Here is a 25,990-nt window from a genome sequence, read left to right as displayed (position 1 = left end):
CAATATATTTCAACAAGTCTGCTACCATGACCACCTCATTAACCTCGTACTGCTACATAATGTACTAACACAAATTGTATGTCTAGCTGTTCCCCCAACTTAGCAATGCAGGACTCATGGTGTTAATTATTATCAAATCCTTTAGAGCTCTCTTTATGCGTTTCCAAAAATACTCCCTACATTCAGAATTATATTGCATCCTTGCCTAGTTGAAGCCTTACCTGCTTTACAGTCAGCTGTAAGATAAAAAGCACTTTTCAAGCATAAATGTGATTTGGTGTGATTTAGAGTCACAGAAATGTGTTGTGGATCTGAATAAACCATATATAGTCAATTTAAAATAGTATTCACATAAACGTAGAATTTACAACAGAGGATAATCATTCAGCACAACAGTAAGAAATTCATTATGCATAACACAATAAACTTAACCACAGAGGTGAAATGACCCTCGGAGAAACTGAAATTTTACAATCCGAAAATCCTGATGCACTTGTTTAAACTGTACCCAACCTCTTTAGTTACTAAAGTGTCTTTATTATGATAAACAAACACCAGTGTAGAACTCAACTACGTTTTTGTCAATTTCCTTCCCAAGTAATAAAAACATGACATTAAACCATGTAGATTTTCTGTTTCAGTAAAATCTGCAAAGCATTGCAGTAGGCATTGACCATTGCTACAATTGAACCAAAGTCAATCATCATTCAGGTGCGTCATTATTAAAACATTTATAAAACATAAGGATTTGCCTCTCAATTCTCTCCTAGAATTCTATGAATTCAAATTCCCTGAAAAGTTTTTTTAGAACCAATATTAGTTTCCCCTTTTGCATAGTCACAGTCTGTCCTGTGCTGAACATATGATATTTTGTCTTGTTTAAAGTTCTTGAAAATTATTAAAGAATTCTGCAACATTGAAAACTCTTACTGTATACGGTGATCTGCCAAGACCCAGAAAAACGTTTCTGATACGCTTGACTCTTGATATCAACACAGCTTGTTAAAAACTCATCTTCATTAAAAATACATGTTAAGTTTCAGGTAGCATACCTTTTGGAAAATCAACTGAAGTCAAACAATCACCTGCACATTTGTACACTTTTGATGTGCCTCCCTCACACAATGCCTAAAAGCAATTGAATCCATATAATTAAACAATTAAACAAGACCAGTGCATACTTGCATTTTCCAATAGATGATTAGGAGCTATATGATTAGGAGCTATATAATGAATTGAGAATCGCACATATTAGTAGTCGTAAACATAACACCTAAGTCAATGGGTGTAGATTTAATAAACAGATCAACGTTTATCAGTGAGGATTACTTTCTAGATAAATAACCAAGATTTTATTGAAATATTGCAATTACAGATCTACATCTTCAACTCCATTTATATTATTTTTCAGAAATGTATTCATCTCTTGTATTAGGCCCACGAGGTTCAATAAGCAGAATCTCATATTCTAGCATGGAAAATACAAGCAAGATTTCCCTGTAAAAGTAGATGGATACTTGGAATATGAAAGCCACACAAGCAGAGCACAGAATTTTAGACGGGTGCAAAGCTAGGAGTAAAAGCAATAGCACAGAATAAACGCGGTCTGAAATTGGCACTTAAATGCTTACAAGACAAAACACCACACTGCATGATATATCAGCCGTGAAACAACTCACCACGTTCGGCAGCCGCGCAAATCCAAACCGCAGAAACCTCCAGGAAATGGGTTTGACAACCCTGCTCTAGAGGGAGCTCGATTATCTTTCACTGGCTGAAGGTTTGATGTCAAACTGGCAAACAAGCTATGGAAACAAAGAGATTTTTTACACAAGTTCCATGTATAAAAAAAAAGTACAAAAAAAAAAATAAAAATTCTTTAGACAAAAGTCAAACTATAGCGTCTTTGTTGGTGTCAATGCAAAGCACTACATTTAATTTAAAAATAGCCCTAAAGGATCAATGCACATGTTTTATTATCTGGCATGGTGACAGATTATTTAGCTATTCCATGTATGCCACATTACTGTACATAATCATTCAGTTATAAATTACAGTTACATTTCTTCAAGTACTAAAGCAGGTTAATAAGTTGACTTGGATTACCTGACAGTTTTTAAGTGTTTGCTAATTTCGGTGTATACCATAAGTGAGCTACTCCAGGATATAATTCAGTTAAAAAAGCAAAAACAACAGAAGCTGTCAACAGTAAGGAGAGGTTCTATGACCATTTATAAACACAGATTTTCACCTTCTCCATCACTATTAACCTACCATCAAATGCTAATCAAAACCTCTTTTAGGTTTCAAGTCATGGTAGCCACTTTAGTCTATTGTTTCCTCATTGCCATTTTTAATAATCACACTATCTAACCATCTTTAAACAAGATGACTGCTTCATCACTCATTTTTTGTGAATGCTTAAAAATGAACGTGGAAATACCTAGCTCAAAGCAAGTTAAAAACATCTTCAACCTATAAATCAATAAACCTAAATCATTGCTTAAATTCACACATTTACAAGAGTCTCCTGATCACAAATTCCTTAATCACTGGGCACTAAATTTCCAGTAGACCCGATTCAGCTATACATAGAATCTGTGAATCTGCTTCCATACCGCATTTGCGAAAAAATCGTTTTTTAATTTGACACATTAAATTAAAAATCATAAAATAAATGTGAAAACAAAAGTGACCAGAATCAAACATGTTTTGCTATTACAGCTATTGTTTTCAAAGCAATGGAGGATACAAGCTTATCACTGACTAACAGAACTGCTGTGAAATCACCCCTTTAGGAAAAGGGCGAGAGAGAGAGAGAGAGAGAGAGAGAATTGCACTTTGTTACAACACGAGTTTCATCCACGCTCAGACACAAGTCAGGAAAATGAAAATGTACTGATTAATGTATTCTACCCATAGAAATAATCTGAACAAAGTTGACACCTATCCAAGCCAAAACTGAGAAAAACCGAGTTAAAGAAGAGCAAGGTAAATAAGATGATTTTCAAGGAATATTTGGTTTCACACCCTGAAGTACAAACTATAAAAGCACCTAATGTGATCCAACATGTGGTTTAGAGAGGCAGACGTAAACACAGCATCATAAATGAAAAGGCCCCAAGTCACCGCAAACTTCATTTTTAAATATAACCTGTAAATGTTAGTGAAACATTTAGAATCTTTCTTTGTAACAGAAAATGAGGGGATAAATAATAAAGGAGACAAATAAAAGTGAGCAGCTTTCAAGAGTGACCGCAGTAAAGTATGAGAGGCGAGTTAGGTGATAGGTTTTCTTGCAGTACATTAACACTGTACATTTTAATAATACATCACATCAGATTTTGACACTAAAGACTGGGAATTTTAGATACACCACTGACTAATTATGGTACTGCATTATTGATATTATAAAAGGGATTAAAATGTGACATGCAAAATTTTTCCTCCGTTTTTCCCTTTAAGAGCAAAAAAATGGGGCAAGGCTAATTTACCATGCTTAAAACATCTTAATCATCTCGCATAACTATTACAATCTACAAATTTATTTTCTATTCTTTTTAATATTCTCCATTGACCAAGTGAAATAAAACTAGTTGGCATTTATGTTAAATCTATATTTTACTTTATTCCTATACCTTTTGGCAGATTTTCTGCAAGACTAAATTTTATGTTTTAAACTAAAGGTCAAAGTATAATGGCTTGCTTCATTAAGGGGGAATGCACTGAAAACATTGGTTCAATTTTGTTATGTTGTTTCTATAACATTTTAATTTATTAATTACTACACTGTTTTTAAAACCATAACTCTGTCACAAATGAAGAACATTAAAGTCTGAAATTTGCCAGAAACAGAAAACGTATGGTAGAAACCCTAATTTTTGATATCAGGATATTCCTTTTAAAATACTGATTGTAGTACTAGGGTGTTGTACTGTGTTAGCGATTATGAATGTAATGAGAAGTCAAGCAAAATGACAACTTTTATAGGCTAACTGAACAGATTACAAGCTGTAACACTGATTCGAGATGTAATGTAAGTTTAGAACGGTCAGTTTGCAATTCAGCTACATAATAGAGACGGTCATCTTAATGTCAAATATTGATTATTGCTGTCAAAAAGAAAACAATACCCATACATATTTCTTGTTTTTTCTTTTTGGCAAAACAAACAAAAAATTAAAGTTCTCACTTATCAGGGAGAAGCATTCTTGTATTTGCTGGGATTGAGTTGGCCAGTCATGCTATGGAGCTAAACTTTGGTTGGCTCGTCATGCTAAACAAGCTTGGTGATCTACACAGATAAGTACACGCGGGCTGGTAAATCACAGCTTTTGTGACAGTCAGTTGTTTCGTTACTTTTTACTGTTTGTTTTATTCTCTTGAGAAAACACTTTAAGCTTACATTTCCTGCATATGTTTAAAAATATTATTTTACCCCAACTTTGAATGTCCACTAAATAAAATGTTAAAAACATTACAGAATAGTGCAATTAAAACAATATATCTTTTGTTGTATTTCAGGTTAAGTGGCAGTAAAATAAAGCTCAACTGTCCATAAGCTTGCAGCTCAGAAGTAGGTCCAATAATATTAAAACAAATAAATAAAAAAGCTCAGCACTTTGTAGTGCAACAGTGTAATCAAAATTAGAAAGGATCCCAATTTAGTGCTTCTAGGTGGCAAATCCAAAAACAAACATATTAACATCCTTTCTTCAAAGACAAGAGTCTGTGTCCCTGACTCCAAACCGCTTTACTTGTCTTGCTGGCAAATTAATTGGTTCTCGATGTGGTAAAATGAAGTTCCTGACATTGTGCAAATGATTAATTTATAATTGTGGCAGTCCAAAGGAAACTTTTTTTTATTCATTTCTATTCATCATTAAAACAATTACTAGCAGCAGGCCAATGCCATAAACATACACCTAACTTTACTTTTTTTAATTTTTCCTTCTAAAATTTTAAATACTAGAACAAAGAACAATGATCAAGATTCTTTGATGTGTGCTAAGAAGTAGCGCTCCAGCCTTTATAAAATGCATTAAAGGTTTGTGATCTTTAATATAAATATAAAATGTAAATGTAACTTATTACCCATTTTCAGAAGTCAAATTTGTACATTATATAGTTTTTAAAGAGTAGTTCTTCATGATCTTTCGCTTCACAAGTACTTGCGTGAAAGTTTTTAATTGAAGGCTCCTTCCATCCAGGTGTAACAACTGGAAAACTGGCACAAGTCTGAATGATACTGCAATAACACCAAAATCTAAACATCAAATCGTTGGCTGCACACAGTTTTATTTGAAATATTTTCACTTGCTGCACATGACCAGGCAGTTGTTTCATTTTCATGTGCTGCCGACTCCATTTTTCAAAACAATGGCCATACATAAATTCAGTTTATAGATTTATTGCCCGTGAAGACTTTAATCCATTACTAACAAAACAAACTAACTAAAAACAAAGCATAAAGCACTCAAACCTGGTAGAAATGTGAAGAAACTCTACTTCCTTAAAATTCATGAGCTTTGTTTATCGACTGAACAATTCTGGCTGTGTGTATATATTTAAGTAATCTTTTAGCGAATTTTACAAATAAATACCAATTCCAAAGACCTAGAAGTACAACTTGGTACATACTGTAAGTTTGGTATTTTTCAAGTTGAACAGTCATGGTATATATTACTTTGCCACATGAAACTGCATTGGAAAGTGAAGAAAATTTTATAAATTTTAATAACTAGCCTGCTGTTGAGTTTTGGAGCTAATGGATACCAGGTTCCCATTGTAAGGAAACACCTTAAAACTTACTGAATATGTATACTTTGAAGTAGCAAAGGTATTGATTTAAGAAAATATTACGTGTTTGTGAGGCATGCTTGTGACAACAAAAGTGGAATAATACATTTTATTACAGATTCTTGGCACTATTTTATCAAGGTAAGGATGTTTCATTGTCACTTTTCCGCTTGCAGCAGCTGTTGTGGGTGAGGTTATGACAAATCCAACACCACCATAACCACTCACCAAAGCAAAATGCATAATAATAATACTACTACTACTACTACATTTTATTTATATAGTGCCTTTCCCACGCTCAAGGTGCTTCACAGAGTCTTAGAAAAAACAGCAGGGTATATGTAACATTGGATACAAATGTTTTCCTGAATAGAACAATGAAACAGATAAACCATTAAACAGAATAAAGGACAATTAATCAGAGTAAAATACTAAATTCAATACTAAAAGAAAAACCTAACAAATAACCTAATTTGTGAAATAACAGACACAGTACCTGAGCACCTGGACAGGGAGGTAAACTGAAAAAAGGACATAATGTTAAGTTAAAAGCCTTCCTAAATAGAGGAGTTTGAAGTTGTTTTTTTTTTAAAGAATGAATGGAGTCAGCTGATCTAATTAATTTCGGGATGTCATTCCAAAGTCTGGGTGCTATGTAGCTGAAGGCCCTGCTGTCACCCATAGAGTGCAGGTTAGTGTGATGCACAACACGATTACCAGAATCAGAGGACCTTAGTAGGCGAACAGGAACAGAGTTATTTTTAAGGTCACTGATGTAGTCCGGTGCAAGGCCATTTAAAGGTTTGTAGGATATTAATAGAATTTTATGTTCAATCCTGTAAGAAACAGGGAGCCAGTGAAGGTGAAGCAGGATGGGTGTGATACGCTCACTGTTGCTGGTCTGTGTAAGGACACTTGCAGCAGAGTTTTGAATCAACTGGAGCTGTGATATAAGATTAGAAGGGGCTCCTGCCAGCAGCGAGTTACAATGATGCGGGATGTGATAAAAGCATGGACAAGTTTCTCAGCAGTAGAAAAGGAGAGGAATTAGCGAATACGGGATATGTTACGGAGGTGAAAGTAAGAAAGTTTCTTAATATGGTTTATGTGGGTGGAATAAAAAAGGGAGGAATCAAAAATGACACCAAGGTTCCTTGCATCAGAAGAAGGCCTGTTGAGACCACCGCCAAGAGTGACCGAAAAGGAACTAATTTTCTTAAGTAGCGCTTTAGTGCCAATTTGCAGGAGTTCAGTTTTGTTGCAATTTAATTTTAAAGGTAAAGTTTTGAAGAGACACAGACACTTATGGATACCAATCAATACATAAATACATGCTGAGAACATGCAGACTCCATTTACAACTTGATGCTGTGAGGCAGGAATGACAGCTCTGCACTGCCATTCTGCCTATGCTAAAATATTGGTAATGAACTTCAATCTGATTAGAGTGAATTTAAAAGAACTGGCCTATGTATGTATGTATGTATGTATGTATGTATGTGTGTGTGTGTGTGTGTGTGTGTGTGTGTGTATATTTGCACTGCAATGGACTAGCGCCTTACCTGGGGATTGCCCCTGCCTTGTGATGGATTCTTGCTGGGATAGGTTTCAGCTGATCCACAACCTTGCCCTGGATAAGCAGGTTAGGAAGATGGATGACTGGATGTATGCTTAGAAAATCTACTCAGTTCTTATTTGATTGCGTGCTACATGCCTGCTCAATATTCCCTCTCTCACCGTAGCACCTGTGTGCTTTATCAATCCAGCGGCAGCAAATATATTGTGAAAAAATATTGAAATAAGCTTCTGTATAGTAAAAGAGTATAATTTGACTTTTTTCAGATATTGTTTTCTACAGAACTGAAACAGTAATTACATTTGGGCATCAACATGCAATGTTATAATGGTGCTTAGTGATGACTTTCCAAAGTGAAACACCACCGTGACCCTGAAAGGTGCTGTGGAGCAAAATGCGATGCAGTCTCCTTTTAAAATGGCTGAATCCCACATTATGGTTTGCTTTTTGCCCTTTTTTTCCTTCTTAAAATGAAATGGATAAGTGTTTTTGTAATATGTATGTAATCTTGAGACATGTCTTAATACTCAGCAACAATTACAGGCTGAAAAATGGTCATATTCAGTAGGCTTTAAGGCTTTTCTACCTAATAGGAACCCATTTCCTTTTAGCTCCATTATAAAAATGCAGGAGGGGTCAGTTTCACTTTAGAATGCAATTTTATGTGGTAAAACTAATATGCACCACAATTGTGAAGAAATAACCGACTTAAAAAAATGCCAAACTTATCATTTAAATGCCATTCTGCAAATGATACCAGTACTTTGTCAGTTCTTCCTGAATGTTTTGTTCTGCACCCTATTGATAGTAATTATCAATAATTACTGCCAATGAAATATAAATTGGCAGTTCAATACTCACTTGAAATCTGGCACCATTGTAGGAGATACTTGAAGGCTTTACTATCAGCTTCACCCTTACAAAAATGTAACAATTGCCCTTGCACTAAAAGTTCACAATACTAATTTCCACATATTACCCTTTAGATTCCACAAATTTGAACGTTACGCATATATTCCCAAAAAAAAAACAGCAGCATAAAGCTATGCAATATTCAGAAATTAATGCAGTGTGCAACATGCAGAAATGAATCTAGTGTACATGTAGATAGTAATAATCACACATCACAAAGTGTTATTTGGGTAACTTGCGTAAAAAATATAGATTTTAAGGCTAATGCAGATAGATGTGTGTATAGCTGCGTTGTTGCATTCATTTGAGTACTACATTTCGGTCATGTCAGCACATGTACTGTACTATTTCCTCCATCTCTATCGCTTAGCATACTTTACATACAGGTAAAATTCCATTACAATGAACTGCCAGGGACCTAAAGAATATTTCGTTGTAATGAGTCTGTATTTGTCACTGTAGTGCTTTCTTTAACTTGCCTACAGGCGTTTGCAATCATTTCAATAGCTTCTTTCACGTTAATTTTAATCTTCTGCTTTCTACAAGTTATACTGACAAGAATTTTTCTCTGCATTTCCTTGCGATAGTACACTTTCAGGGTGCGAATGATGACCAAATCCAATGGCTGAAGCACTGCTGTGCAATTGGGTGGGAGGAATTCAACGCGAACATGCTGAAGCATGTTGTGGGCAGAACAGTTCTCAATCAGAAGACGAATCATCCTTTTCTTTTTTCTTCATATTGTGAGGTTTCTGAACTCTTTTGGGATCCCCCACCCCATGGGAACGTCATGCTGAAGTGCGTCCCGAAGCGCGATTGCCGCGTCGGTTTGTCCGTTACCGGAGCAGGGCAACAGCAGGCTCACAGCGGTGCAGTGAGTCGCCACAGAAGAAAATCCTAAAAGATCAGGGTCGCGCTATAAGTCCTTGTCTTGCACCCCAAAACACGAGGCTTAATCTCAGTAATTTAGCAAAACCAACTTTATTCAGCTTGAAACAGGAACAGCAGGGTTATTTATTGTAGCGTGATCTGCCACTCTCCTATACACAGACACAGCAGTCAGGCAGGGTTGTGGCCAGGTTAGTGGCCAAGTTATACTGTGCCCTGCATTTACAATGTTCCTTGCATCACCCATCAAGTTTGCTTTGGCGGAGAGACGCAGCAGAGCTGTGAGCCTGCTGTTGCCCCGGCAACAGATAAACATTCCACAGACGCAGTGATCGCACTTCGGAACGCTGTTTGGTGTGTTGTCCAGTTGGGGGAGGTTCCAAGAGAGTTTAGAAACCTCACATTTTCTTGAATGAGTGCTGCATTAATAGGAATGTTTCTTGAACAAGCATCACTTAAACCATATAAAAACGGCTTTTTCGACATCTTCAAATGCAGCAGTTCATATACATTTGCAAACCAAGATTTTTCTTCTTTTTTGGTCCATCTTTCAAGAAAGTTGACAGTGTTGATGGCAAAATTCTGAATTCACTGGTAACATCTTTCTTTTTCCTGCAATCGAGAGCTGCAAAAATTTTAAGTTTTTTTTGTTTTTTTTTTTAACTCTTTGAGGGCTAAATATTTTTTCCAAAAAACAGTTTCTGAAAAGCAATGGTTTCACACAGAAACCAACATAAAACGTCTGTTGCTGCACGCTGTGGCTGCCAGTTTGGCAAGAATGTGCGTCAGGCTTGCTGCCAGGCTGTCTTCGCGTGGCTGGGGGTGGCAGCAGCAGCGGTCACGACTGCAGTGCATTGCAATCTGGTTTTTAACTCTTACCATTGTTAAGTGGCAGTCCTCCTAGGGAACAGTGCTGTAGGCGTGTCAGCTATGTGAACCTGTTTAGCACCAAGATTAGCTGGGGACCAGTTAGCTGAAGCTGGAACCTCACATTCGTTTTTGATCACTAGTATCAAAATCAGAGTCTGGCAAGTCATAGTCCAGTTCAGAGATAATAGGCAAAACTTCATCCACGGTGTATTTTGCTTTACGCATTCGCTTTGATCTCTCGCCATTATGTCAGTGCCATTTTTGCGCCTTACTATTCACAGACGTGCAGGAAATCTCGGTCAAACCAATGAAGGTAACTTTCCTTCTTGCAACAAGAGTCCAACTAAAACATAATGGCTGGTTTTGTCACAGTTTACAGCCGATTACCATCGTCAACACCTCCTTTTGACAAAAGTCGACATCAGCCCTGAAAGAGTGAATATAAACGGTTATCATTTTTGTGTCTGCCATTTCTATAGGAGGTTGACATTCGAGTTAAATTCCAATGGATGTTTTTCAAATGTTGACGAGCAATAAGCAAAAGGTATCAGTGAAAACCACTGAAAACAAAAACAGCAAAAACCAAAAAAAAAAACACCACAGTATGAGAAAAATTCGAAGGAGGAATTTATTATTTTTTTTTAACAATGTTTCTGTTTGGGGATTGTAGTGTACAACTGAACTGCGACCACAGAACTAATTGCTCTGGGAATGATTCATTCAGGCATTTCAAGATATTTTGAGCACTATGTTGTAATATGGGGAAACTGTGCGGACCATAGAAATACATTCTTGCAATAAAAATTTCGTTGTAAAGATATTCGTTGTAACGGAATTTTACCTGTATTTTTGGGATTTATTTTATTGTTGCCAATTTTCACACTTGGACAAGCGTATGTCATTTGCTTAGAGAAATCTTAAGAACAAACCTTGAAGTTCTTAATACAAAAATGCAAGGAAAACTGATTTCCAATTAAGACAGAGTGTTTACTTAAAATATTCCATTTAATTAAAGGACAAGCATCTGTGTATTGATGCATCTGTGTGTCTTCCCACTTGCTATGCCTCGGTCATTCCAACAGATGGCACATCACAAACATCAACACTGCTACAATGAATTCCTTACCAAATTACATATACGAGACATATGCACTATATTTGTCATTCCAACAGATGGCACATCTTAAACATTTTTAGCAATGCATTTTATTACTACAAATGTTTAGAATGCACCAACTGTAAGAATGATGAATGCAATTAGTTTTAATACAACATGCATTACAAAATACATTCAAATAGATGATGAACTGCAAATATTAATGAAGAAGTCCATGTTAATTACTTACAGTTCAATCCATCTTAGACAGGTAGCACAGCTAATGGTGTATAAGGAAGTATTTCTGCTTAAATATTTTATTTAATTCAATAAGGAGTTACATACAGTAAGCATATATGTATATATTGCATCTTATATGCTTAATTGCTTATTGTATACAAGTATACATATAAGCATGTAATCAAACAAGTAATTTGTCCATTTCGTATTCTTCTTTTATATTTATAGTCATAATACAGCTTTCTTTCCATGGACAGCAAGACCTTATGGCTTACATATGTAATATGCTCATTATTATGACCTTTTATAGATTTGTGTAGTGAATTTACTTGCCCTCTTAAATCAAATAAGCTTTTTTCAAATAATTATTTTACTAAAGTCAAACTGTAAACTTAGCTGAAAGATTAAAAACAAAATGGCCTAACTTAGTACAATACATAGCATACATCGCTCTAAACTTATACCATTCAATATGAATTTTCGCGAACTTCACTGGTAACATGTTCTGGAAATTTAACTTTACCTAGTCATTATTGGAATAAAATGTTTGCTTATTTATTAGATAGTCTTAAGACTCCCAATAATCTAACACGTCTTATCTTGCTTAACTCAAAGAATTTTAACTAAGTTTCTATACCCCAATGGGAAAATTGTTCTATTTTACTTAAAATTAAAAATGAGTAACAGATCCAAAACTTATTTAGACTGTCAAATACTCATCAGTATAATCCTCATTTAATTTAGTATTCTTTGCCATTACTAACCTTTTTGAATATTTTAGTATTTCTGAGGAATTACTTCATATTAAATTTTCTCTCTCTCTGTTCTCTTAATGGATAGGGAGGGAAGTATCTGATCGGATGTAAAGAAAATGTAATACTGATTTCTGATTTATTAATTGTAAGGATAGGAACCTTCAGAATAAAGATTTTCCACTTTAAGTGTTTATATATTTTTGTTATCCACCCAGGTATATGCAGTAATCCACAACTTAAAAAACATGTATGGGTAAAGGATGTAGCTAAAACACTACATTGACCTAATAAAACAAAAGATTCATAAGAATGTAGGATTTAAAACAAAATATATAAATCATCATTTGAACTGATCTAGGTTATAAATATTTACATTTTTTGTTTCTTTTCCTCCCTTTTAATCTCACTTCTATTGGCAGAAGGTCAGTGCTCTGCAAAAAAGTGTCATTCACAGTGGACAAGCAGCCAGGCTCCAGCAGTTACTGTTTTCATTAGCAGAGCTGAGAAAAACCTGCTGTTTTAAGTTTTTCATAAATAATGTGACACTGAATCATTAAAATGTAAACAATTTGTTCAGAGGAGAGAAATGATTCTGAAGTAACCACGTATTTATTCCTAAACTCATGGAGTGAGAAATAATTAGAAAAAACCCTGGCTGTATATTACTAATGAGCACAATGTGATGAAACACAAGAGTGAAGAGATGCTAATTGGCTAGGGTAAAGCCATTTTCTATGAGCCTAGGCAATAATGACGCTCGAGGAACTCAGTCACATATTTAAAAAATTCTTAAGTTTTGTCTGGTAAGAATAAAAAGGATAAAAATTTATAAAGGGAAAACATTCTGCATGGGAAAAGGTGTTTGGCACCATATGCTGTTGCGGCTTGAACATCTTGTTGGGCTTAAAGGGGCTGCTCTTAACTGGTTCAGGTCATATTTAACTGGTAGACACTTTTCAGTGACTTTAAATTCCTCTTTTTCGTCTACTGCTTCTCTTAAATGTGGTGTTCCTCAGGGATCCATTTTGGGTCCTATTTTATTCTCTATATACCTTCACCCTATTGGAGCCTTTTTTTAGGAAATTTAACATTTCTTTTCACTGCTATGCTGATGATACTCAGGTTTATATTCCTGTCTGCAACTCTGCAATAAATCAACTGCACAACTGTCTTTCTGAACTAAGATCCTAGATGGCTAATAATTTTCTTGATCTGAATCAAAATAAAACAGAGGTGCTTATAGTGGGTTCATCAGCTAAAGCTCAAATTGGTCTTGGATTTCTCGGCTCTTTCTCTGTTTTTTGCAAACCTCAAGTCTGCAATCTTGGGTGTTATCTTTGAGAAACAGTATAATTCTGTAATCAGAAGTTGCTTTTTCCAGCTTCGTCTATTAGGCAATATCAAGCCTTTATCTTCTAGGGATCTTGAGAAAGCTACTCATGCTTTTATCTTTTCTCGCCTTGATTACTGCAACTCGCTGTATTCTGGGATTAGCAAATTCCTGATACGCAGGTTATAATTGGTCCAGAATGCTGCCGCTTGCTTCCTGGTTAGGGCAAGAAAGTATGATTCTCTTTCTCCAATATTAGCTTCTTTACACTGGATGCCCGTCATTTTTTTAACTGATTTTAAAATCTTGATGCTAGTTTTTAAAATCTTTGCATGGGCTTGCTCCTGCATATTTATCCAAATTGTGTGCTTTATACCAGCCATCTAGAGTGCTTAGATCTTCTGGTCAGTTGTCTCTTGTTGTCCCTCGTACTAAGTGTAAAACTAAGGGGGACAGAGCGTTTGCAGCTGCTGCTCCTCGCCTGTGGAATTCTTTACCTCATTACATAAAAGGAGTGGTCTACAATTGAACTGTTCAAAACAAGATTAAAGACTCATTTCTATTCACTTGCATTCCGTGACCTTCAGTAATACTGATGATGGTTTTCCTCATTGTGATTATGTAACATTACTTCTATTTATTATTTATTTTATTTATGTTCATATATTTTATTTCTATTTATGTTATTTGTATGTTTTCTTTTATTCTATTATTGTAAAGCACTTTGTCCACAGCATTCCTATGTTGTTTTAAATGTGCTATATAAATAAACTGACATTGACATATGCATGTTAATTACACATAACAAAAGGAGGACCTTACCAAACAAAAAACAACCATAAATTTTCAGAAATACTGGGGTATGTTTTTCTTGGTATGATTGTGTGGATGCATCTGTATGGCCTCAGTGAGAGCTCTGTAGTATCATGCATGTCACCTTGGCAAGTCACTTCCTTTGCAGTGCTTAAAACGTTTATTCAGGGATAAATTTCCATTTCTGCCCTCAGTTCACTGGAACACATCCCTGAAGAAAAATCAAGCGTCACTACCACCCTTACTCCTCCTCTTATAGTTGTATGAGGATAAAAGATCACCCAACAGGAAACTATTTTCATGTTATGTACCAACTAGCTAGAAAGCAGACCTGACCTCAAACATTACTGCTTTTTGCAACTCTTGCCCAAAGTAATTAAAATGAGTTGGCGCCACATGTCTTTAACATACAATATTGTCTCTCATTACAGTTGATGGCTACAAAACAACCTATTGCAAGATGCTTAAATGCATGAATTAAACAAGAGACATTAGTTTGTGTGTCATGCAATCACTGTATAGCTTAACACTACGAGTATTGCTTAAAACATATACCAAAGAATGAAACACAGCTCATAGTGCAGCACTTGCAACCCACTCCATGTTATTCATTTATAGTAATGATAAATGGAAGATTTAAACTGTCATGGTGATCGGGTGCAGGGCTATGTTTTGCTCTACAACATTTATGCCTGTTATAAATAAATTGGATCACCATACTCATTCTGAGCACAATTCCAAAGGCAGAATTGCAATTTGAGTTCAGGTAAATACATCTGTATAGAAGGTAGGGGCAAATGAGCAAAGTGAGAAGTATTTTGTTTACAATATAAGAGCAAAAGAGAATGACCAAGGAGAGCATATTGCTCAGGAGGGACTATCAGCCCATCAATATTCCTGCCTTTCAGGCAAACTGAATGTGTAGGAGGAAGTTGCATGAAACACAAGTACACAGCTGTTTATAGAGGAGCTGAAATGTAATATTTTAATACTATTTAAACATGTTACAAAAGTATCTTACTGCTCCACAACTAGTGATGTCCAAAGAATACATAGGAGAAGAAACAGCACAACCTTGGGTTTGTTTCCATTTTAGATGGTCCTATGCGTACTAAAGAATGTCTTTCAGGCTAACCTTTAGTCCACTTCATTAGATTACAGTCCACCAACTTTCCAAACGTTTGAATTGGCAAATGCCTGCTGGTAAAATACTTTTGCTGCCTGGAAACAGCTACTTATTCTCTTAGGTACATTCATTAAGTAGCTAAAAAGGGCAAGCTTTTTACCCCACAGCCTTATTCATGGCAGCAGATATGTTTATCATTTATCAACAGCAAGAAAATGAATTCCCTGCACATACTCAATTTAAACAGATCTGCACTGTGAAGTGCCATACAGCTATACATGTAGATATCTAAGCAAGAAACCTGAATGTGATATGGAAAATTCTAATCTCATGTTATTTATGGAAGAAAGTAATTTTCTATTCTTTAACACATCAAGCACAAACCACAACAAAATATCAAAACCACAATGTTAATATAATAATTAACGCAGTGGATGCGTGGTCTAAATAGAGGCAAATTTTGAACCTCAGCTTGGGCAGCTCATGCACTTAGTGGAAAATAATTTATATGCCCCATCCAGGTAAAAAATATTATACTTATTTCCTAGGAAGTTACAGTTAGTGCTGGGCAGTATGACCAAAATTATAAATCAAAATTATACTGGTTTCACGGTATTCAACGGTATTTTTTTCCCCATGCATAATTGGATGTTAACCATATTTTCCACTGCAATTACTGCAGAAGACTGGCTAAGAATAACCTATTCCACTGTAATGAGCATTGTACAAAAAACATTTTAATATGCACACAAGTATTAATACAGGTTTGCATGGCCCCATAAAGTGATAGTTTGGTGGCACTAATGAAGAGAAGGAATCACACTGCATGACAGTTGCAGTCAAAATATTAAACCTTTTTATTGAACAAATTTTGCAAACAACTTAAGCTAAACTTTTGACAACATATTTTCAACCATCCTAAGGGGCATTTAGACTTAGTAAAATATTCAGAGGTGCTTGTCAAAAGTTGTATTGCACTGAACATGTCTTAGAAAAGGAATATTGAATATTTTTTGTAAACCAACTACACTTTCTGTTAATGTTAACAATGTCTGTCCACTGACACATTAAAGTGACTTTTTAAACAACTTTACCATCATTAAACTGCATAATATTTAAACTAATAAATGATAACAATAAAATAAAACAAGTGCAACTTCGTGAGACATCTTCACCAACTGAAACATCATTAAGGCAAACTGCATTAATATGGACCTTGCTTCAAGTTAAGCTCTATACATAAATAATAAAACTGCAACTTGCACACATTTCATCAAGAAAAATACAGTATATCAGTATTTATCTTAGCATTCTAAATGTTCAGGGAGCAGGAATATCATGAAATTAATGTATTCTGTGTGGTGATCGCTGCCTGCGCCTCCTCAGTGCAAAAGGAAGTCAGTTTAAGAAGCACGTAGTGATTAACATGGCTCGGGGAACACTTAACACAAAGCACTTCATGTGATAAATAACATGAAAGTGTTTGAGAAAATCTAGTAAATTAAATATTCATTTTAAGATGAAGTTTAGTTTACGATATTCTACTTTAATGACAAATTACGTGATTAAAGTTAGTATGTCAACGTCCTAAGCGTCAAGGGTACACTGTACCCAGGTACATTACACAGTATTAAAAAAAAAAAACAAGTAACAACTTGGCTTGCCATATTATCCAGTAATATAGCAACAGTATTCACACATTTGAACATAATGGTCCACATCCGACCTTTTAAAACCAAAGTATTTCCAGAAAACAGACACAGCTCCTTTTTTCGGCAAAAGTTCTTCTGTGTCGTCATGTTCAACTTTATCGTCTGCTACAGCTTCAGTTTCGGAATGTTCTCTGTCCATTTTCACCGCTCAATACCTACACTAGCACATGTACACTCTTCAGCAGTGAAAACGTTCCCTCCTTTTAACAGTTTCCTGCTGCGCCACATTCCGAACGTTGTTTAGGCTATTTAAACCGGTGTATGAGAAAATTCCATATTATAACAAAAAATGAAAAACGGTTTTTGGTATGAAACGGTATACTGCCCTGGACAAGTTACAGTTATTGAATTTCATTGAATTTTTGTGTCACTGTATTGTTCAGTTTAAAAAAAAAAAAAAAAAGTTTTTACTTTGCTATACTAAAAAATATAAAGTTGCACAAAACTAGTGCATGGAGCCAAAAAACTAGTGCATCTGATTTTCAGCTGCAGCTAAATGTCCAGCTGCTAACAGGTTAAGAAGGACCAAAACACATGAGTGACAATTTTACATAAAACAGAAAAACAGCATTTTGTTATACTTTGTTATGGAACTATAATGTCTTTTGTTTACACATAAAAATATATTATGCATGGTTATAGTCTAAAATTCTAAACAGAATGAAAAATGGAAACGGCCCCAGCATTTTTTATAATATAAGCCATTTATATTTTTATTTAAAATATGAACCCAAATATCCATTTATTCATTTTATGGACCTAATTTTTTCAAGACTTACTCATTGGGTTCCTGCGCTCAAAGCAAAAGGTGCAATGAAGACTTGTAGACCTGAAAGATATGATTCATAGGTGGGAGAAAAAACATACAAAAGAGAAAAGTGATCCAGATGCGTTTTTTTTTTTTTTTTATACACTCATTCTAAGGGCTTGATTTACAGCATGGGATAGTGGGTATGGTACCTAAATAAATTAATGAAGTGAACAATTCTACAGCACCTTTAAGCCAAAAAAAGCCTTTTAGTATTGCCACTTCTCATTATGAAATCAGCTGAGAAATAAAAATAGAGAATCAATTGTCAGTTGGAATTCTTTTACCTTGTAGTGTTGCACGGCTGAGTGGAGTTGACATAATGGTAAGATTATGAACTCTTTAACAAAGCACTATAAACAGCCCAGATAAAAAGGTGGCTTCATAATAATAATAATCTTAAATTGACAAGTTTGATATCATAAAAAGGTACCCTTAAGGTTGGAATAAATGTATGACTGAAATTTGAATTAGTTTGACTTGTCCACAATAGTGTTATTAACCAGTTAATGTCTTTCCACATTCTGACAGATGTAAACATTATAATAGAAAATATCCTGGAATATCTTGGTATTCAAATATTCATGTGAAACCGATAAAATGAATATCCTGAAATCCTCCCAAGTCAATTAAATGAAAATCAGGGACCAATCTGTACACAATTCATAGTTACAGGTAGACACAGCCTATCCCAGCACTATCACAGAGTATCACTAACCAGCCCAGGACAGAGCAGCAGTCCATTACAGGATTTGACAACTGGGGACATGTATACATGAGAATGCGCAAACTCCACATAAGCACTGACTAGACAAGGATTCAAATTAAGCATCCCGGAGCTGTGAATTAGCAGTGCTAATAACTGTAGCATGTGATACAGATCTTTTTTTCATTCTATATACTAACAAATGTAATTCGATTCCAAGGCTATTTCTTTTTTCAGTTGTTAGAAAATACCAATTTTTCTGACAAAAGAATTGCATGCACTTTATCACAAACATTCTCAGCTTCACCGGTAGACCTTGATTTTAAACATAAATTGGTCTTCACAGCATGATGACATCCAAAGACAAAACAGCATTACTGAGAATCAGAATTTTTTTTAATGCATAATGGTTTTGTTAGTTGCAACTTAATGTGGTCATATTCGTTCATCCATTATCAAACTAACCTAATCCCTGGGTTTGCGATATCTTATCACGCTTTAAATCAGCACATATTGAGGTCTTCCAACTGTATAGAATTTAACTGCTAGCTAGTGAAATTCAACAATCACAAAACGTCTCACATTAAGAAGAAGTCCCAAAATCTCTTCAATACTAGCAGACAGCCTTGGGAAATGAAGAAATCTTCAGCAATTCTCTTACAATAGAAAACTAACAATGATGAGACATTCTCACCAAGAGAAGTATGATTGATTTGTCCTCTTCCCAGAATTATGCTATATATTCTTCAGAAACCAGTTTCAGATTAACTTAATTCATCTAATCAATAGTTGTTTTTCTGCTCAAAGGCAATTGCCATGGATCTTCCGTTTCTCTTATACGTTAGTTAAATTATTTTTATATTTTATAATAATAATACTACAATATTTTTTATATAGCACCTTTCCCATTTCACAAAACACAATGTCAAAACAGGTCAAGGAAAACCAGATACATCAATCCTTCAACTCAATCAAAGACCAATTCCTAGAACAGAAATAGACCAATTATGGAAATCTTTTCAATAAAGAAAAAAAGCCCTATAAAGATTTTGCTTAAGAAATATTGTTAGTCCAGCAGAGGGCAATAAATTCTAGTACATATGTTTATAAAGACTCAAGTCAAAAAGGCTACCAAATACCCCAAAAAAAGGCATCAAAACACTGCAGACAAGGTGTCAAGATTGAAAAAATACTGACAAAAACAACACTGAAAAGAAACATATGTCCAATCATTCACTTAAGCATTTAGAATATGAATCGGTTTTCATGTCAATTGCTGAAAGCTGTTTTCTATTAATTTACAAGCCTTTACATTAATCTCAAAGATGGCAAAACCCCTTGAGGTCCCTTGGAAAAAAAAAATTAAGCTGGGCTTCCATCTATAGCATTAAGATGATTTTCTTTTAATAGAATCTGAGATACCACTCGCATTATTTGTGTGCCTTAATTAATAAAAGTGCTTGATTGACTTTAAAGGAATACTCCACCCAAAAATTACTATATGTTTGTACTGAAGGTAGAAAAAAAAAAATATGTTATGTTTCCATGGAAAATGGACATTACAAACTTTATGTTACTACTTCTTTCAGCTGTTCCCGTTAGGGGTCGCAACAGCGGATCATCTTCTTGAATATCTTTCTGTCCTGTGTATCTTGTTCTATTATACCCATCACCTGCACCTCATCTCTCACCACATCCACACAATGGGTGTTAATATGGGACGATTGGGTGCAAAAAAGGAAACCATAGCAAGCAATATCAAAATGTCCAGGAAAAAAAAATTCTCAGGTAACTTACTTGTATCACATAAGCCACATGTCAGTTATTTAATCATATGCTCACAATGTTCAAAGCATGTGTATTTTTTTTTGTAAAATATTGCTAAATGAACACTTCCAGAAAATGAGCAGTACAGGAAAGTGAAGCTCATTCAAATAAGATTAAGCTTTTGAATTGAGATCTGCCACTCCTCCTCATTCATTGATTAAGAGCCCAGCCTTCATTTCAAAACCTTGATCCCATCCAAGCGCAGTTAAGGTTTCCTGTTGTTCAGTATTGGCCTGCTGCCTACCCCCTACTGAAGCCTGTATCACTACAAACATGGAGTAATTAACAAATTAATAAAAAAAAAAAAAAATTGGTGGAGTATTCCATTAACCAAAGGAAGGAATTGAAGAACCAGTACTCAAATTTTGACAACTAAAACCTATAGACTTGCCAAATGGAACGTAATGACGAAGAAACATTTTTGGAACCATTTCTGACATATATAGCCATATTATAGAGTACTTAACTAGGTTCTATGCTGATGCTAACGTGCTTAAACCTAAACTGTTCCTTTTGATCAAGAAAAAAAAAAAAAAAAGGGTTTACACAAAGCAAGTTTTGTATTAAAGAGAAAATAAACAAAACAAACACAGACAAGTGGTTGAAGCTAACCAAAATAAATAAAATATTCATGAATGCCAAATTTAATCCTAAATTCTTGCATGCAAATGTTCTCCTTTTTGACATATGGGCATATTGTAACATTTTACAATAAAAAAATTATTATATCCATTACATTTATTCTTAATAATATACATCATTTGATATAATTTCAAAATTATATAAAAAGAATAAAATCATCCTTTTTATCCAATCTATCTCTGATGTAATATCAAAGTAACCTTAGCGTTTTTATTTTTGGTTTTAAACCACAATAAATAAAAAGACATGCAAAGCAAATCATCTACTTTTTACCCCAGCTGAGCCTACATTTCCTTCTTTCACTTTCTCCTTCATACTTACAGGAAGATAAATGAAACTAAATGATTTTTCACTATGACTACTTTATGATACAATGCTCACAGTGAATAGCTCATACTAATATATCATTAAGTGTAGCATTTCAAATTATGGACAACAGAAAATATGCAAAAACTTTGAAATATTGAAATCAATTATAGGAAAACCATTTTAACTTTCAAATACAACTACACGATACCACTATACCATCCAAGGAAAGCAGTTCTGCAGTAAGACAACCCAACAAATTAAGAATTTCCTTTTGGGCAACATCCATTCTAACAACCTTACCACTGCTTCTCAGATACCATAAATGGAAATGAAGCAAGTGAATATAATGTGGGACACCACAATAAGCACAAGTTCTCTTCCAACTCATTTAACAGGCACATTCTTGCTGATTGAGCACATAATTTAACTAGATGGCTTGTCCCTACTCTCAATCTGCCATGTCAACAATTACTGTTTGTGGGCATTTCAATTTCCCAAGAAAAAATAATTGCTCTCTGGATGTATGCGAATTATTATGCTTCAGTACATAACATTTATTAAAGTAGTTTCTTTATAATAAGCAGTCTTGGATCCAAATTATTCTGATCCTGATATACCAAGATTGAGGTTGGCAACCTGAAAATATCCACCTCACTCATTGTCATTCATCTAGCAAATACTGTAATTTTGAAATCAAAACTTTTTCTGAAGTCCTCAAACAAAGCCATTAAATGAGGGAACTGCACATTTCTATGCATAGAAAAGTTCAAAAGCACTAAGCCATTTTCATAATTTCACAGTGGTATAAAAACCATTCTTTTGGTAATTCTGTGGATTACAACACATGAACTAACAGAGGACATTAAACAGACAAAATGTGCAAAGTAATTCTGAGAAGAAAAAAAAAAAAAAAAGTTTGTCCACTGCAACAATTCAGAAGTTACTACCTGTGTTACGATCTGTGACAGCCGATTAGTTGCATATAGGCTTTTTAACTAATATGCTTCCAAAGCCTGCCAATACCTATTTAGTCCAAGAGAGAAGAGAAAGTAAGTGGCAAGCTTAAATACCCTTGTACTATAGGAACTGCTATAATACAGTTCCCAGCTTTTAAATAAAAATAGCACTGAGCACTCAGTCAGGGAAAAGAATATGCTGAATTAAATTAGCAGCACCAGCAATACACTACGCTACTACAGAATTTCAGAAAAATCATACAAGTTTAGTCAAGGCTGTACAGGGTTATGAGTAGCCTGACATATCAGAATGTTATATATAAAAAATTAATTTAGAGATATAAAGCAACATTATGTAACTAAATACTTCAGAAGGAGTAACATTCTCAGGAGAGGAGTAACATAAACCAAAAACTAAGGAGACAGAAAAGCTGATAATTTTGCTGACTGCTTACTTCAAGTAATTGCTAGCTCCAGTAATACATGTAGCAGTAACTGAAGAATATGTTTACAGGGGAGTCAAAAGATCAACCGGACACATTTCAAACATAACAGTTTTCAAAAGCAAAGTGATTTTTTTCTTGGCTCTGCATATCAGCTAAGAGGAAAGGAAACAAAAATCCAGTGCAGTGCTGGCAGGCAGGCAGGAAAAGAAATGTTATGAAGGTTAATCTCAACTGAATGAAACTGCTACAGGTCAGTTTCTCCAATCTTTGTATTAGGATGTATAATATTGCAAATTATTACGAAGGAATGAGGTACCTTGTAGCTAAAAAGTATCCCTCCCAGTCTGATTATGTGTATTACTGTGCATTTTTAACAGTAAACTTGGTCAGATCTGTCTGTGGGTTGTTCACTACACGGGGGTGGGGAATCAGAATGTAGGAGGTAAGAGGGATAAAAACAAAAACATATGCAAAACAATCAAATATACAATTTTTCAGGTTATTGAATCTGCACACTCATCAGATCCACACACCAGGTGAACTTTTCTCAATTAAAAAAAATCATATATAAAATTATGTCCAATTCAATATTTTGCTTAAATTCAGGAAAGCCCTACAAAATAAAGATCTTGCTAATGTTAACTACTTTTTTCATATTTTTCCAACTACTGTTTTCCTGTGTGTTTAAATCTGTGTCTTTGTGTGTCCCAATTCTATATTTAATAATATGTTCACTTCTATTTTACCTGAAAACTTGTCTTAGTGCTCTGCGCCAGTACTCCATGATGAGCACTATACAAAAATAAACTGAATTAAAAACTGAACAAAAGGATTTTTTGATATATCATGCCATTATCAAAAAACTGTCAAAAAAGGTTCCTCATGCCAATCATTCTGCAAAGAGTTAAAAAGTAATTTCTAAGGAAATTCATAGAGACATGTAATCCAAATGGAGAGTCTGTAAACCAAATATTAAACTGAAACAACTAAAACAAACTCCACATAGATACTCTCAACTGAAGTGAAAGGAAAAATATATTTTATTATTCAGAAGATCCCTTTTACACATTTGAAATATAAAAGCAAGGAATTAGAATTGTTTAAGATTATTTCTCATGGCTGCAGCATAGGTACATTAAGTAATTTGCACAAGACAATAAAACATGTGACAGACAAGAATTTGACTAGCAAAATAGTGGTTTAAAAAATCCACACCCTTAAAACAGAGCCACACTGCCCACTGAAAGAAAAACGGAGTGCCACAATCTAATCTTATTATTAATCTTATATATATATATATATATATATATATAAAATCTTTTTAAACATCATACCCTTCATTTATTGTATGTAATGTACTATCATACATTATCTCAGTCTCCATGGGAACTGTTTAATATCATTCCCTAGGTTTACTGTATTTGGACTGTTTTAAGGTCATAGCCTAGATTTATTGTATTTGGACTGTACTGTCATAAGATCTCAATTTTATTCTTTTCTACACCACTGCTGGGGGTTCATTTTATTTTGAACACGCTCTGTTTCTTGACATGTCAGAGGTCTGGGACTTCATGAATTGTGGTCTATACTCACTTAAGGAGGCAAATTGATTGGTGGAGAAAAGAGAGCATTGTTATTTCATATTTATTATTTCTACCCCAATAACTAAGTGATAACACCAGGCAATAATAAGAAATCAAGGTCAAGGCTGCATATCTTATGTATCAATGTGCTACCTCAACTTAGCAAAATGTCAACAAAAGTTCAGAAGCAATGTCTCGATGATCAAACAGTGAACTGTGTGAGCTGGAACGTCAAAGGTCTCAATCACAAATTAAAGAGAAAATAAATATTCCCTCAACTAACAGGTCAAAATGCTAAGGCAGCATTTTTACAGGAGACTTGCTTAATAAATAAAGTCCAGTTTTTGTTACAAAGTGATTGGATTGGCCAAATGTTTCATTCCACCTATACAAAGAAAACTAGAGGTGTCGGAATCTTAATACTCAATTCCATTTGTAGTATCAGAAGTTGTACCTGATCCTGAAAGGTAATATGTCATGGTGATAGGTATCTACCTAAAGTGGACAATAGAGATTTCATCCAAAATATATTTGCTACTATTCCTAATGTGAACACTCAAAGTTACAATATACACAGATTTTGTGTTTTAAATCAGTGGAGATGACATCTAATACTGCAAAATAACTTACAAGACCCATGGAGATTCTTAAATCCAAATTTAAGAGCATATTCCTTCTTACCAGTACATCAGTTACTCAAGAATTGATTATTTCTTCATTGATAATTTTTTGCCCACCATTAAATCCTGCAAGTATGACACTATTGTTATTTCCGACCATGCCCCACTGTTCATGGAGCTTACATGGAGCCCTACAGACTCATCTCGTTGGTGGCCTGTGAGCCTCCTGTCATTAGCTGATGAGAACTGTATAGAATTTATATCCAAGCAAACTGATAATTTTTAGAGACAAATGTAACCTCAGAGGTCTCTGTAGGAATACTCTAAATGCATTTTTCAGAAGACAGATTATTTCATATCTTTCTCACAAAAAATAAACTGGAAACCAAGAAGGTGTCAGAGTTATTTAGCAAAATTACCTGAATAGATCAAGAATAAGCCAGGTCTCCAAACGAGGCACTTTATAGGAAAAGATCAGTTTTGCAATCAGAATTTGACCTCTTGACAACTAAAGAAATGGGACACTCATCTTTAAACCGCAACATCATTACTATGAACACAGAGAGAAGGCTAATAAGATCTTAGCTCAACAAATCCACAAGCAGGAAGTTCACAATGCATTAACAGTAATTACCAACACAGACAGATAAAATTATTGACCATAAACATTTAACCAACAAATATAGAAAGTACTACAAGTCCTTATACTGTATTTAGTTTAAAGATGATAAGGCACAATGTAATGAGTTTTACTGATGCATTACAGATACCACAGCTACAGTTAGCTTCACTATTATTAGCAATGTTTATAGAAACTGAAGATGAAAATATTCTACCTCAGACATTTTCCCAAGCATGTATTACTATCTTTCCTATGAAAAATAAGGATTTATTACAATGAGCATCTCCCCAAAATTCTAGCTAGAAAGATTGCAAAAGTGCTTCCTTCAGTAGTATCACACGACCAAACCACATT

The 25,990-nt window shown here is 34.6% G+C and overlaps 1 protein-coding gene across 3 annotated transcripts in view; it reads right to left on the bottom strand.

Annotated features, from left to right (window-relative positions):
- The window catches only part of LOC120519094 (brain-enriched guanylate kinase-associated protein-like), a 99,922-nt gene that overhangs the window by 60,594 nt on the left and 13,338 nt on the right, over positions 1–25,990 (bottom strand). The window contains exon 2 of one of the 3 annotated variants that reach the window (XM_039742190.1): positions 1,680–1,805. The exons of the other annotated variants lie outside the window; for them this stretch is intronic. Coding sequence (XP_039598124.1) covers positions 1,680–1,805 — 126 coding nt within the window. The remainder of the gene's footprint in view (positions 1–1,679; positions 1,806–25,990) is intronic. 3 annotated transcript variants of the gene reach the window in all.

This window comes from Polypterus senegalus, chromosome 18 (genome assembly GCF_016835505.1).
Source record: "Polypterus senegalus isolate Bchr_013 chromosome 18, ASM1683550v1, whole genome shotgun sequence".
NCBI lineage: Eukaryota > Metazoa > Chordata > Cladistia > Polypteriformes > Polypteridae > Polypterus > Polypterus senegalus.
The sequence above is the reverse complement of the archived record's forward strand: the minus strand, read 5'-3'. Positions and strand labels throughout refer to the sequence as shown.